The following is a 15,161-nucleotide window of genomic DNA, read 5'->3' as shown; positions in this document are numbered from 1 at the left end:
AAATATAAGCTAAAGTTCTTTTCTTTTTTTAATCCCAAGGGGATAAAATGAAAACACTTACTACTAAGGAGAAAAAAGAAACAAAAACAACTACTACTTATACTAAGGACACAGATAAGGAAGGGACAACTGCTGGCTCCTTCAAGGCCAAAGCAGTCAAGAAGGAACTGAGGGGGTTTCACCTGTGCAGTGCTAGACAGCCTCGAAGCAGACCACCAGGGAGGGAGAGTGCATGGGCAGGCTGAATGGACACTGCTACCTCAAATCTCCAATTAGAGGCACAGTGGAGCAGATACACCTACAGCGGAGCACCCATAGGGGCACTACTTGAAGAAATTCAGAAGATAAGATTTTCCTTGACACACATGGGAGCCTAAGCTGTCAATTTCTAAGCAATTTGAGCGTTCATTTCTCTCTCTTATGATTGCGGCTCTAAACTTCCAAGTGAACTTCTGAAGCAGCTGCAGTACTTTTGCTGAGGATCATCGCCAAAGTTGTCTATACTCCTCTTGGCAAGCTGGACCTAAATTCAGTGGCTTTACTAAAGGATTCCTCAGTGAACACTGCTTCACAGTTTGGATCAAATAACCCCACACTGCATTTAGCAGCATTTCATCCCTTTTTCTTCATTTAATACTATGAAATTAAATGAAAAACTCCCAACATTGATGCAAGAAAGTTTGAGAAATCAAGCACTCAAAAATCAGGAAATTACAAAAGGAAAAGTTTTCTATTGCACTCTCAGACCTTGGCCATGAGGCCGCTACCCATTTCACTTTCTGATTTCCAAGTGAAAAGTAATATATTAAGGTTTACTTAATATTAAATTTAATCTGTACTACAAATTATGAATGGTATGCAATGTGATCAAATTAGAATTTTGGCAGAAACATGGGTTCAAAGTTTCAAACTCTAGGTTCTGAAGTTAGGTTCCTACGGATTGCCTAAACAAACATTTAGGTGTAAGTCTGTCACACACAAGTCTGCCATGCAGTAAGTGCCCATGCAGACTCTGTCATGCACTAGAAGTTCCCCAGTGTGCTTTAATGCAGTGGCTCTCAACCTTTCCAGACTACTGTACACCTTGCAGGAATCTGATTTGTCTTGCGTACCCCCAAGTTTCACATCACTTAAAAACTACTTGCTTACAAATTCAGACATAAACATAAAAAAAAGTGTCACAGCACACTATACTGAAAAATTGCTTACTTTCTCATTTTTACCATAGAATTATAAATAAATCAATTGGAATATAAATATTGTCCTTACATTTCAGTGTATAGTATATAGAGCAGTAAAAACAAGTCATTGTCTGTATGAAATTTTAGTTTGTACTGACTTCACTAGTGCTTTTTATGTAGTCTGTTGTAAAACTAGGCAAGTATCTCGATGCACCCCTAAAAGACCTCTGCATACACCCAGGGGTACATGTATCCCTGGTTGAGAACCACTGCTTTAATATACCCTGCTTTAAAATGGGAGTAGATTAAGAGCTTGTGTAGACAAACCCCTAGATTGTTGTTTTGATTCTAAAGTCAATGAAAAAGGCAGAGGCTCCCTCCCTCTCCAATATGGCATTTTGTTTAAGAACCTTAAACAATATACCTTGTTTAAGATACAGAGTCTAACTTTAGGCACCCAGGTATGTTGGCCTTAATTTTTATAGTTTTCATATATTATTTAATTTCTCACTCTTACCATTGCACTAACTTCCTTTATGAAGGTAATAATTTTAACATAGTTATAATTAATAAAAGATTTTAAAAATGCAGTATTTTAAAAGATAGAAATTGGTTAAAAATTTGCACTAGTCTAGATATGGTACTATGCATTGCCACATGAGTAACCTGCATTTGAATTTCAGTCTGGTGAATCATTCCCGGGAATAGAATGTTATGTTGAGAATGATGGATTATCAATAAGACTGTTGTTATTGTGGCTGTAACAGAGCGATGTCTTAAAAAAAAGATTAAATGAGGGCATTCAGAATATCCATGGGAAACAAGGAGGATCTTCTGCTGTGGGAGGAAGTCTTTCAAATATAATATTTAATCCTCCAAAACGAAAGACAGTTTTAGTTTACCTGAGTAAACCTTATACCATAGTTGATCTCAGCTGAAACAGATTTTCTTTCCTTTTCTGTTCGAACAGGTCTATCATCCAAGCCACGACAGAATCTGTAGAGCATCTGTCCTGTTTTTGGACCAAATTCCTTCTGGAGTTTTGACATAGTAAGATATTGTAAGTCTCCACAAGTTTTAATTCCCAAAGATGCCAACTTGGATTCCATTGACCTACCAACTCCTAACAAGAGAATAAGTAATTTTGTTCTGTTAAGTCTACACAATCCAGACAAAGTTCATTATTTTTAAAGCACGACCATTCTCTTTCAATCTTAAAATGCCCGGTATCCAGTTCAAATTTTAAGGTGGGATTGGGGGAAAAGGCACATTGGCTGCATTACGATTGACCAGAAACTTTTGTATCGTGTACAGTATTTGTTTAGTCTGTACCGAATTTTAGTTAAGGGCCTAATTTTGCAGTTACTGATGTTTGTATGCTTGTTCCAATGTCAAGACTTGCTAACCTGTGCTTGCAAGACATTGCTTTTAACTTGTAACCCCATGGATAACATCAGTGTCTTCTACGCTTCGTACAACAACTGAGCACAAGGTCAGTATTAAGACAGTAGTCTGATTAATACATTTTATCAATCCAAAAAAGCTCTGAAGCCTTACATAATCAGAAACAAAATAAGAGAGATAATTTGCAACTGTACACAAGTGTTTGCACCTAAAAGGAAACCTGTAAAAATTCTAGCTATTTTCAATTGCTACTTGGTTGGAAACATGTTATTTCAGAGAGGAAAGATGACTCAAATTATGAGTTACGAACCACCTGAAAATTGTAAGTATCCAAGTATGTTAATTGTATCTCTTTTTAGGGAAAATACTGATTTATAAAAAAGTAATAATTTACAAATTAATCATAACTTATGCATTTACACTACTGTAGATAGCTAAAGTTAGAATATTCTGAATCAGATTCCATCTTTTAGGATCTCCATTTTACAATTTAAATGATGTACTGACACTGAAAACATTAAATGCAAGTGACATCAGAAAACTTTAAAGGACTTTTAAGTTAAAGCATACTACGTTATACTATAGAAAATTAAATTTAATTAGACAAAAATGGATAGATAGTACAGGTTAGATGAAGAGGCCAAACCAAAAAAAGTTATGTATCAAGAAAAAAATCAAGCTTCTAAAACCTAATTGCCTTGGCAATCTACAGTGAGCTACAGTCAGAAGTGAAATAGACAAATTAAGTATTATTCTAGATTTAGCATTATACATTGAGGAACATATGGATAATGATGCTATTTTCAAATATTTTATATGTCTACTACAATATCCTTCTGTTTTGTTTCCTTATATGAAAGAAATCTTTTTGGAACACATATTCCTAAAACAGCTGTGCATACAGTTTGAGCAAGATTAAGTACCCATTTATGCTCTGTATTTCAGTTATTCATTAATTTCAGGGTCTTCCCTCTCAAACTGTGTCAGGTGCATACACTATAAAGGCAACATGCTATCCTGTTACATACAAGAAAGCACTTTGGCTTACAATTGCACAAATACAGTTGCCAAAATTGAGCAAATTTCTACTATTCTTCCATGACACAATCCACACAGATTCCTGTTCCTCAAGTTTAGTGGTACAATAAATTAGAGATCTTTATATACAGTAATTCAATGAAAACAAATGTTGTCAGTCCTACTTCTATGTCCATTATGGCAAGATAATGTACACAGAAGTGTTAAGGTGTTGTAGTCCCATTGGTTTCCTTTTCCATTGTATTCTCCACTCACTATTCCATCCTTGCGTTGGCTAATTTCAAGGAATACTTCCTTCTTTCAACCCAAGAATGCCCAGTTTTCCTGTATCTCCTCCTCTATATTCCACTCATTGACTTTTACTTCTCCACCTTCCTCATTTTTCTCCAACCCTTCTCTCACTGGGCATTACCTAATATCAACAAGTTTTAAGAAAACCATCCATCTTTTTACCCCCTTTCCTCTCCCATTTTTCAGTCATGACTCTTCATCCTTAGTAACTCCCTTTTTCTGGTGCCTTCCCAAACTTCAAAATTCCGTCAGTGCACACGCCTTTCTAAAAAAATATTCCCTTGATCCTGACACCATCTACAATATGATTTTCAACCATTCATAACAGAGCCAACTAACCAATCAGGCAAGCACATTATACTAAGAGAAAAGGAGTACTTGTGGCACCTTAGAGACTAACAAATTTATTTGAGCATAAGCTTTCGTGAGCTACCTAGCTTATGCTCAAATAAATCTGTTCGTCTCTAAGGTGCCACAAGTACTCCTTTTCTTTTTGCGGATACAGACTAATACGGCTGCTACTCTGAAACCTATACTAAGAGACTTTTTCATTACATTCCTAACAGTAACTACCCAAGTATAGTGACTCAGCATGAATTCTGCTGGAGATGTAACACCCACAAATTAGCAATGCAAAAGTATTCAGGCTGCCTGAAATACTAAACTGAGTCCATCCCTTGCCAACTCACCATACTGTATGGCTTTGTAAGGTCTTTAATAAGGAATTTATTTTTAAAGAAGATACAAAGAAAATAATGTAAAATAACAAGAGAAATGAGAAGGAGCATTCCAGTATTCAGCAGATAATCCTAAACATAACATGAAATATCTTCATTTTCCAGATTAGATAACCTTAAATAATGGCGAACCTCTTTTATGTGAAATTTGGGAAAAATAATTTGACCCTTGATTGATAATGGACACCAATTTGCAACATATAGCAAATTCTAATGTCAGCCTGAAAAATCCCTGTAAAAGAAGGACATCAATAATTCAATTTAAAAATGTACCTGGAAGATTGCTAACTAGCTGACCTCTAATAAAATCATCTACTTCCTCCGGTTTTAAGTGATACTGTCCATCTGGTTTTGCTTTGCGGGTTGCCATTCTGGCCAGCAGAATATTGGAACCTGTAAAAGTGAACAAATAATTAAAAGATGCCTATGATGATTTCTGCCATCACAAACAGCATTTTCCTAGTCAGAGGATGAGGAGAAAGGTGTAGAGAGGTATAGCCACATTTTAATCCCTCTCCAAATACTGCTTTGGATTTTTTATTTAGTATTTATTTGTTTCTGCAGTCCATGCTTCCACTCCACAATTGGTAGGGTTTGAGGGAAAAAGGGTATTTTTGCAACACTAACTTGTACTTGCTAAATTACAATGAAAAACACCCACTACAAAATACTTTAATGTATTAGTCTCCAGTGAATGTTCTACACATGTAGAAATAGACATAGTAGCTATCAAAATTGCTAAAAAGTAAAATTTCAGCATCTTTATACTGTAGATCAGAGATGCTCAGACTGAGGCTCATGAGCCACCAGTGACTCTTTAATGTGTCTCCTGCAGCTCTTTGCAGCACATTATTAAAACAGTGTGATTTAATTATTTATCAATCTAAGTTACTAACCAATCAGGATACTTTTAATATGTAATTAACCAATTGTAGCTGATAAAAAAATATGTGGCCATTTTGCTGTGAGAATTATATAGCATATGAAACAATGAATTCTCACTACTGTGGCTCTTTTGGGTAATGGTGATCACTAATTTGGCTCCTGAACCCCTGAGGTCTGAGTATCACTGCTGAAGATCATTCTGAAAAAAGATGTTGCGCTCAACGTAAGTATAATAAACTGTCAATTACACTAATCATACTAATAGTGAATTATATAATAGAAATGGGTATTTCTCAGCCCCTTTACCTACTAAAAAAGAATAAAATTCCATTAGTTTTACTATTAGAATGCCACATAAAAATCAGAGTGAGGGGGACATTTGGCACACTTTCAGAATTTTTTTTCTGCTTACAGGTTTCTTCATGTCCAGCCAGCTACCTCTCCAATATGGTGCGCTAGCATGTCTCATTCTGTGATATCACTGCTACCAAAAAAACCTTGCTGTAGCATAGGGAAAACTACAAAAGGTTAGGTAAATGCCACCATTTACAATGTGTTGTTCCCTGTCTCTCCTGTCCTGCAAGGGTTACATTATTTAATGTCTTTTTGGTAAATAATGATGGTAATGCAGACACCATGGGCACCATGCTAGCAATTATATTTATGACACACTCGATAAAGAAATGGAGTACTTGTGGCACCTTAGAGACTAACAAATTTATTTGAGCATAAGCTTTCGTGAGGATTCCATGTCTAATTTTCCTTTGGTGTCCCATCCTCTGCCTGTAATATGTCAATTCAGATTTCCACCAGTCTACCTATCTTAGGTATATGGCTCCCATTACTGCAGTATCAAAGTGACTCACAATTTTTACTGTATATATCCTCACAGCCTTATGTGAAGTGGGAAATACTACTATACTCATTTTACAAGATGGGGAACTGAGGCACAGAAAAAGTAAGGCCTTGTCTACACACATTCACAGGTTTTAATTTAATTGGCTTAGATAAAATGGCTTAGTTAAGCCAGTGAAATCTCTGTCTGTGTGGATGCTCTTATTTCCATCTAACTTAAATCTGTTCCCAACTGACTTAAGCTAAACCAAAATAATAAATAATAAAAAAATAATAATAAAAGACAGTTATCTCAGAGATCAGAGCATTCAAACACCTATATCAGAAATAAGAGTGTCCAACACAGGAGTTTTCACTGGTTGAGCTATATAATCAGTGAGAGTCACATCTTCGGTTATATTGCTGCAACCTTCCCAAGGAGATAAATTACTTGCTCAAGGTCTCACAAAGTATGTGGCAGGCTAAAGAACTGAATCCAGGTCTCTTTCAAGTCACAGGCTTGTGTCTTAGCCACTGGGCCACATGTCCTTTGTTCCAAATCATTTTATCCTGGCCTAAGGTTGATGTCCTTGTACTATTCCCATCATATGAAGTTTTAAAAAACCACTGGATACACAGTAATTGCAGACTGCTCTCTTTTTAAAAGTATTTGATATATACTTATTACTGGAACAAACATTTGACTGAAGCAATTGGTTCTTTCAACCAATAATATGAAATTGAAATCAGAATATAAAAGGTATGCTCAGAAACTGTATTTTTTAAAACAAAGAATAAGCACATTAAGGCTATAAAAGGTTCCAAATATGTCTCAAGGCAAGGCATGACACAAACAGGAATCTGGTGAATTATATTTGAAGTTAATAACAATAATGAATAAGAGATAATGGGAGAAGTCTACTTCCAACGAGCTACAATAATGGATTTCAACTTAAATCAGAAGTGAATTTTAATTGTCTCAAAATATTTATTCCCAGATTCTCATTTCTATAATATGATTATGAACAGAGAGAAAGGAGGAGAGAGAGAGGGACAAGGAAAAAGAAAAAGCAAGCATGGAAAATTTTCAAAGATGTGAATTCATATACTGTACCTCCTACAAAACTGACTACCTCTACTTTTAGTGAACATGTTTCATGACCTATACCAAATCATGCCACCCTATAGCCCTTTATTACTTTCCCGTTTTATACTGGATGGTGACTGAATAGGTTTTATCCTGCTTTCATTTGTAAAATCTACTGGAAAAGATATCTTAATATTTATTTTTAAATGAACACAAAAAGTGTCCCAGAAGTGAAATTATACCACACTGTCAGTACTATAAAGGGAGCTGGTAGCAACCCCTAAAGTTAGGTTGCTTAACATTTTCCATCAAGGAATTTTTTTTAATAAATTTATTTTAATGGCAATGTTTTGTGTATTTCATGAAAACTCACTGTTTTAGCAGTCCCTTATATTATTTTGATATACCCAAGGACGGCAAGTGACACTTGTAAGTAAATATGAAATAAAGTACTAACCCATCCCAACAGAGGCAGCACATTTAGTCTGGTCTTTGATTTCGGTGCGGATAGCACTTGCAAATTCATCAGGAGTCAGTCTGGTCTCTGCAAGGATTTCAGTGATATCTACTAGTGCTTCATCACAACTGACTGCTTCGATGTTATGAGTATAGCTAACAACACAAAGTAAAGGAGGTGAAACAGCAGCAACAGCTCACCATCTGTTAAAACAAATACGCAGCAAGTAAAGTCTTCCTTTTGTGGTGGTATTTCCCTAATTTTTATTTTCATTATCCCACACAACTTAGTTAAGCATTTAAAAGTATTACTAAAGCAAACTACGGTCTAGGATTAATTTCAGTATGCATCATGCTTTTAAAAGATTAGTTGGAGAAGGAAAATTAAATATTTTATTCTTCACCTAAAAATAACTGACCCCTTTCCCCTCCCCCCAGTCAACTGAAATAAAGAAGTAAACTTTTCTTTAAATTTATTCCAAAAAAATTCAGTTCTTGAAAATGTGTGTCTAAAGAAATGTTGGTGTCTTGAAAGGGCAGCAGCACGTACAACACTTGCCAATTGAAAGCCACAGTCTTCTCCCACTGAAGTCAGTGGAAGTTTTGACACTGACTTTTACAGGAGTCAGACGTTGATCATTTTGCAGGATTTGACCTAAAGATACAGAGCAACATAGGAGGCAATCTCACTCTAAACTGACTACCCTCCATTACCCAGTCAAGATAAAAAGTTACTACAAAAGGAAGAACTGAGGTGGGAATGGTTTGAAAGGGGGAAAAAATGGGGATAACAGACCCATGAAGATGAAAATCCTAGATCACATAATGGCATTTGGGAATGTAGCAAGTGAAAACATGCTTGATCGCTGCAAAAGATTATACAAATACATAATGCACTTTACCTGGCCAGTGTCTCATAAACTGTCTGTGTAACTTCTTTGTATGCATGGAAGTCATATGGAACTGCTTGAAGACTTGGACATAGCTGTTTTGCTTGGCCAAAAAACATTCCATTCTTTATCCCAACTTGTCTAAAATCAAATAAAATCAAGTAAGTTATATAGATCTTCCCTTTTTCAAAAATCACATTTCAGATATTTACAAGGTAAAAAGTGTTTGTACAGCACCACCTAGCACAATGGATTTTCAGCCCATACCTAGGACTCCTAGATGCCATAGTAATACAAATAAATAATAATATTCATACTTTCCCACACTACTACTCCAGGCAAAGAACAGATATACAGGAGTTTTCTCCACTCATGTAAATGGTCTAATTGATGCAAAAAGTGACTTGCACTATAGTAATGAAATCCAAAAATTGTAGGATTTTGTGCTATGTGTCTCAAACAATGAACAGAAGTGGGGCTATTGGGAATATACACCGTAACCTATTCTAAAATTAAATAATATGTATTTTAGACAGAGCTTGCCATCTCCTGCTCCAAGCTATGAAAGAACATGAACTATGCAAAACAGTACAACTCTGCTAGAGCATGGAGAAGGAAAGGGGATCAATGTGGTTTATTTTATTATAATGGCACAACTGTGTAAAGTTACGTATTGAACTATAAAATAAATAAAATCTTTGCAAAACCAAGCCAAAAAAAAAAAAAAAAAACCCACCAGCTCATCTGCCCTATAATACTCTAACCATGGTTCCATGGTGATAATAAATGCAAGGGTGTTATTTGCCATACGAACCAATTAGGCTGTTGATTAATCGCAGTTAACTCATGCGATTAACTCAAAAAATTAATCGTGATTAATCACACTGTTAAATAATAGAATACCAATTGAAATTTATTAAATATTTTTGGATGTTTTCTACATTTTCAAATATCGTGATTTCAATTACAATACAGAATACGAAGTGTACAGTGCTCACTTTATATTATTTTTGATTACAAATATTTGCACTGTAAAAATTCACCTCATACAAGCACCATAGTGCAATCTCTTTATCATGAAAGTGCAACTTACAAATACAGATTGTTGTTGTTGTTGCATAACTGTACTCAAAAACAAAATAATGTAAAACTTAAGAGCCTACAAGTCCACTCAGTCCTACTTCTTGTTCAGCCAACCGCTAAGACAAATAAGTTTATTTACATCTCTGGGAGATAATGCTGTCCATTTCTTATTTACAACAACGTCACCTGAAATGAGAACAGGCATTCACATGGCACTTTTGTAGCCAGCATTGCAAGGTATTTATATGCCAAATATGCTAAACATTTGTATGCCCCTTCATGCTTTGGTCACCATTCCCGAAGACATGCTTCCATGCTGATGATGCTCGTTTAAAAAAAGCATTAATTAAATTTGTGACTGAACTCCTTGGGGGAGAATTGTATGTTCCCTGCTCTGTTTTATCTGCATTCTGCCATATATTTCATGTTATAGCAGTCTTGGATGATGACCCTGCACATGTTGTTCGTTTTAAGAACACTTTCACTGCAGATTTGACAAAACACAAAGAAGGTACCAACGTGAGATTTCTGAAGGTAGCTACAGCACTCGACCCAAGGTTTAAGAATCTGAAGTGCCTTCCAATCGTTGGATCATTATCAAGCAGAACCAGTCCTCGCCATGAACGCATGTCGTCTGGAATGGTGGTTGAAGCATGAAGGGAAATATGAATCTTTAGCACATATGGCACGTAACTATCTTGTGATGTCAGCTACAACAGTGCCATGCGAACACCTGTTCTCACTTTCAGGTGACATTGTAAACAAGAAGCAGGCAGCATTATCTCCTGAAAATTTAAACAAACTTGTTTGTCTGAGCAATTGGCTGAAAAAGAAGTAGGACAGAGTGGACATATGGGCTCTAAAGTTTTGCATTGTGTTATTTTTGAATGCCTTTTTTTAATACATAATTCTACATTTGTGAGTTCAGTTTTCAGGATAAAGAGATTGCTCTATAGTACATGTATTAGATTAATTGAAAAATACTATTTCTTTTGTTTTTTACAGTGCAAATATTTGTAATAAAAATAATATAAAGTTAGCACTGTACACTTTGTACTCTGTGTTGTAACTGAAATCAATATACTTGAAAATGTAGAAAATATCCAAAAATATTTAAATAAATAGTACTCTATTACTATTTAACAGTGTGATTAATCGGGATTAATTTTTTTAATCACACAATTAATTGAGATTAATTTTTTTAATTGCTTGACAGCCCTAAATATCAATATGTTATATATCTTTGAGACTATATTTAAAACAAGTTACCGTAGGCGCTGGATGTTCCCCTCTTGACCAGGATATTTGGGGAATTCAGCACACAATTTGTGGGAAAAGTACCATTAGATTTGGTGATCACAAGCAATCAGGACTTTAATTTTATGCCTCATCTGTGCCTGACCTCCAATAGTACAACATTCTTAATGCAATGAAAAAACAGTGGTTCAGTTTCAGAGAGAAGGACGGCACCTATTAAATCAATCACTTTGTATGGAACCTCGGATTTTCTTTAGTGGTCTTGGCCCAACTGAAATATGCTTAGCTTGTGAGAACTGATTAATACCATGTTTCAAGCTATGAGCTAAAGTAAAAAGGGAGAGGAAACACATTTTCCCTTCTTGTGCTGGTGCCTAGCATAATTTATTTAAATGTAATTTCTGAAACAAAGACTAAGTGTTCCATGTTTGGATGAATTTAAGCAATGTAAATAGATATTTCACTAGCCATCGGTGAGCACTGTATGACAGAACTTTACAATCAAGATGACAAATAATTTCTACCTACCTGGCTTCATAACTACAAGATGCAATTTCAGCCATTGACAAACCAGAGATATCCAAGTCAGCTCCATTCATCTGTGCAGAATCTGGATTCTCCCCGATTGATGAGTCCAGTTTATCAGGAACTCTATTTTCTGCTTGGAAAAGAATATTTTACATTTTGTTCTTATATTATTGTCTTAATGGTTCAAAAGACTTATTTCATTCCAAATAATCAATGGATTACAACTGAAATTTTTTCCAGCAGTTTCTGTGTTCATATTTTATGATGAGGAATTTCTTCACAATATATTGGTTCAAATCATCCAATAACCGATTAGGTCAACAAAGAACTTACCAATATATTAACACCCATCTATGGGGTTGATCTCTGGAGGACAGTAAAATATGATGCTACTGAAGAATAACTATACTTTCTTTTTTTCACATTATCTGAGACCAACTTGTAGATGGCTAGTGGCCAATAAAATTCAGACTATAATAATACTGTGAGTTGAGAGAACCGTTAATACCCTTAACATGGTTGTAAAAACAGATTTAATTGCCAAACTCCTGAGGTTTCTTTAAGCTACAACCTATAAACTAAATGCAAGACACTCAAAGCTTATCAACCATTTGCCTGAACAAAAGAATGTCATATTTACACCCCTTTTAAAAAAAAAGTAAGTTAAAAAGTACAAGAATATAGAATTTCAACTTAAAATGCAATTCTGCAGCTCAGCCTCCTTGTAACCTAGTACTGACATCTCTACTTTCTAGTAATTACTTAATCTAAACATCAAGTAACTTAATTTAGATACCTCAAATCAGAATTTTAAAAGTTAAACGAAATACCAAGAATATTTTCAGATCAGGAAATAAGCAAAAAAATGTAAGCCTTGCTGGATACTTATATGTCCTTCACAACTTTCAGCTTCATTGTTAAATTCATAGATAACATTTCAGTCACTGGCCTCTGATGATTCTCTTAGTGGGATTCAAAAGCACCTGATTTAGCATATCATTCCAAACGTCCACTGGACCAAAATGATGCAGCACTAAATAAATACTCCATTCTCAGACTATTAAAGAAAAGGATGAGACAGATCTTTAGCTAATTCTATAAAACCTACTTTGAATGAGCTAAGACAAAAAGACTTAAGAATCATTCAAGCCACCTGAGTACTACATACATATGCAGAAATGTATGGTAGAGAGATACAGCAAATTGGGAAAAAGTAAAGCATTCTCTATTCTATTCAGATTCTTATTCTCTGCACATCAATATGGTAGCTAAGTATCTCTAGATAAGCACACTGACTCTTAATTGTAGGTCAGCCAGAAAAATCAAGTAGCTGCAAAAAACCCAAAGCTCTGAAATCAAGAACTGAACTCCAAATGGTGAAATCTCAAAGGACAAAAAGCTACTGCTTGCTTTAAAGGAAAAGCATAATATACAATTTAGATTTGGTTTTCATTATTGCAGTCTATTTAATACAATACACCTTTGTAATATAATACAATATACAAGTTATAGCCGCGCGTGCCCAATAATACTGTATGACAACAGCTTACAGATTAACATTTTTAGTTTGAAAAGAAGTATGTTGCTATCTCCACATAAAGGTGGTTATCAGACCAAAGAAAGTGTTGTAATGGGGGGCAGAATCTGACTCATGTGACTCATCTGCCTTTCTACAGAACTTCTAATTTACTTGTCTTTTTATTTCTTAAAAATTTGTTTTAATGTTTGATGGGCTCATTAAGTTACCTAAGATGTCGGAAGTTGCAAATTTATTAAGAGCAAAATTATGGCCCAAATAAAGATAAGAATGACAAGAACAACGTATTTAGTCTGTGCCTTCCTGTGCCCTGGCCTGAGATGTTGTTGTCATCTTGTCTATCTTCATTGGGCTCGTCGACCTTTTCCACAGCGTAGCAGAGCAGATCCCCCCATGAGCTGATGGAGTCACTTCATGTGAAATTCCGGGCAATGCAGAACACATTGTCCTCACTGGAAGGCAAGGTAGAGAATCTCTCATCAAAAGTTGGGAAACTAGACAAATGCATGGTGAATGTGGAGCAACAAATGGAGAAATCAGAGGCCAGGACCCTAAGTCTGTGAAAAAGAAATCGCTGAGAATAAATCTGTAAGTAATACGATAGTTAAAACTGCTGCTCTTTAGAATGAAAATTGGAGATACAGGGGTGGAGGGAAAGAAAGACTAAAAATATCCACGTCTTCGACATCCTGGCTAGGAAAAGAGACCCCAACCTCTGAATTGTGTGTGTACACTAATCCCTTAGTTTTCGGACATGAATGTTAAAGAAGATATCAACAGAGTGTAATTTCTACCACTCAGGAAACCGCTCCAAATTGACACACAGAGTGAGAAAGACAACAAATTTTAAATTTAAAAGTTATATAGTTTTGGATGAATCCAAAAAAGAAAAAAGAAGTATTTCATAAAGGATCCAAGATTCTACTGTTCCTAGATATCTGTCCAGCAATCCAGACCAAAAAGCAGGAACGAGTATCACTGAAGAAGCAATTTGCAAAAGCAGTAGTTGAAGCTGAAGGAATCTGTATCTGGTCAAACTAAGTGAGTCACAGGAATTTATGTATCTATTTTTTTCAATTTGGAACATTATTTCTAATAAGCAAGTTCTGGAGAAGGCAAGATCAGAGAACAGTTTGGACAGCATGAGGCATCAAACAAATGAAGTTTGCTCTATACAGGAGAATTGGTGTAAAAATGAATTTAAATAAAAAGAATACTCGGGCCCAATTTTCTTCTCATTTCCACAAGTATATCCCCAACAGGTTGTACATGTTTAACAGAGCACAATTTGGCCTTTTGGATTTTTGATATCTTTAGAAAATAGATTTAAGTTTGTTTCACATGGGCCTATATGCCTACCGGACCATATTTACATGCAGTGCACAGCATAGTTTGTTCCTGCTGTGAAGTGCTTCATGTACACTATCTAGGATGTAGCAAAGTCAGAGTTAGTTAGCAGTACCACCTTTTCAATTAATGCTAAAAAGTAATGCTCAATCACTAAATTCATTTTGTTCTCCTCAAGACGACAATCTGATACTTTTAATGAAAATCCATAATAGTCTCTCTTGATATAAGTTTGGTAAGTTGAGATAAAATTAATAAAAAGAGACTTTTTAAAAATGTAATGAACCTGTAGTTAATAAGATACATACTTTAAAAAAAGAGTGCCAGGGAGGGAAAAACAAAACAAAAACAAAACACCTTTTGGCAAACTACAGGCTGCGCAGGAAGAAAGAAAGAGCTGCCTGCCAGCAAGGGAAGATGCTGAAGTAAAAGGTCTGAATGTGCGCACTTCCAGAAAAAGTTGCTGCAATAAAGAACAATGAGTTTGTAACATACTGAACCTGAGCTCCAGTGAAACCTTGCACACTGAATATCATAGAAGAGATACTGTGGAATTTGTGTATCACACATAGTATGTTATTCTTAGCTAATCTTCCTCAATTTTAT

At 35.4% G+C, this 15,161-nt stretch overlaps 1 protein-coding gene across 3 annotated transcripts in view; it reads right to left on the bottom strand.

Annotated features, from left to right (window-relative positions):
* The window catches only part of REV1 (REV1 DNA directed polymerase), a 93,206-nt gene that overhangs the window by 41,164 nt on the left and 36,881 nt on the right, over positions 1 to 15,161 (bottom strand). For 2 of the 3 annotated variants that reach the window (XM_074965064.1, XM_074965081.1), the window contains 5 exons: positions 11,672 to 11,804; positions 8,816 to 8,944; positions 7,915 to 8,069; positions 4,925 to 5,044; positions 2,084 to 2,304 (listed from right to left, as the gene is read on the bottom strand). In XM_074965064.1, the coding sequence (XP_074821165.1) occupies positions 2,084 to 2,304; positions 4,925 to 5,044; positions 7,915 to 8,069; positions 8,816 to 8,944; positions 11,672 to 11,804 (758 nt within the window). The remainder of the gene's footprint in view (positions 1 to 2,083; positions 2,305 to 4,924; positions 5,045 to 7,914; positions 8,070 to 8,815; positions 8,945 to 11,671; positions 11,805 to 15,161) is intronic. The other variant, XM_074965072.1, reaches the window with a different exon arrangement.

Source organism: Natator depressus, chromosome 1, assembly GCF_965152275.1.
Source record: "Natator depressus isolate rNatDep1 chromosome 1, rNatDep2.hap1, whole genome shotgun sequence".
Classification (NCBI taxonomy): Eukaryota; Metazoa; Chordata; order Testudines; family Cheloniidae; genus Natator; species Natator depressus.
The sequence above is the reverse complement of the archived record's forward strand: the minus strand, read 5'-3'. Positions and strand labels throughout refer to the sequence as shown.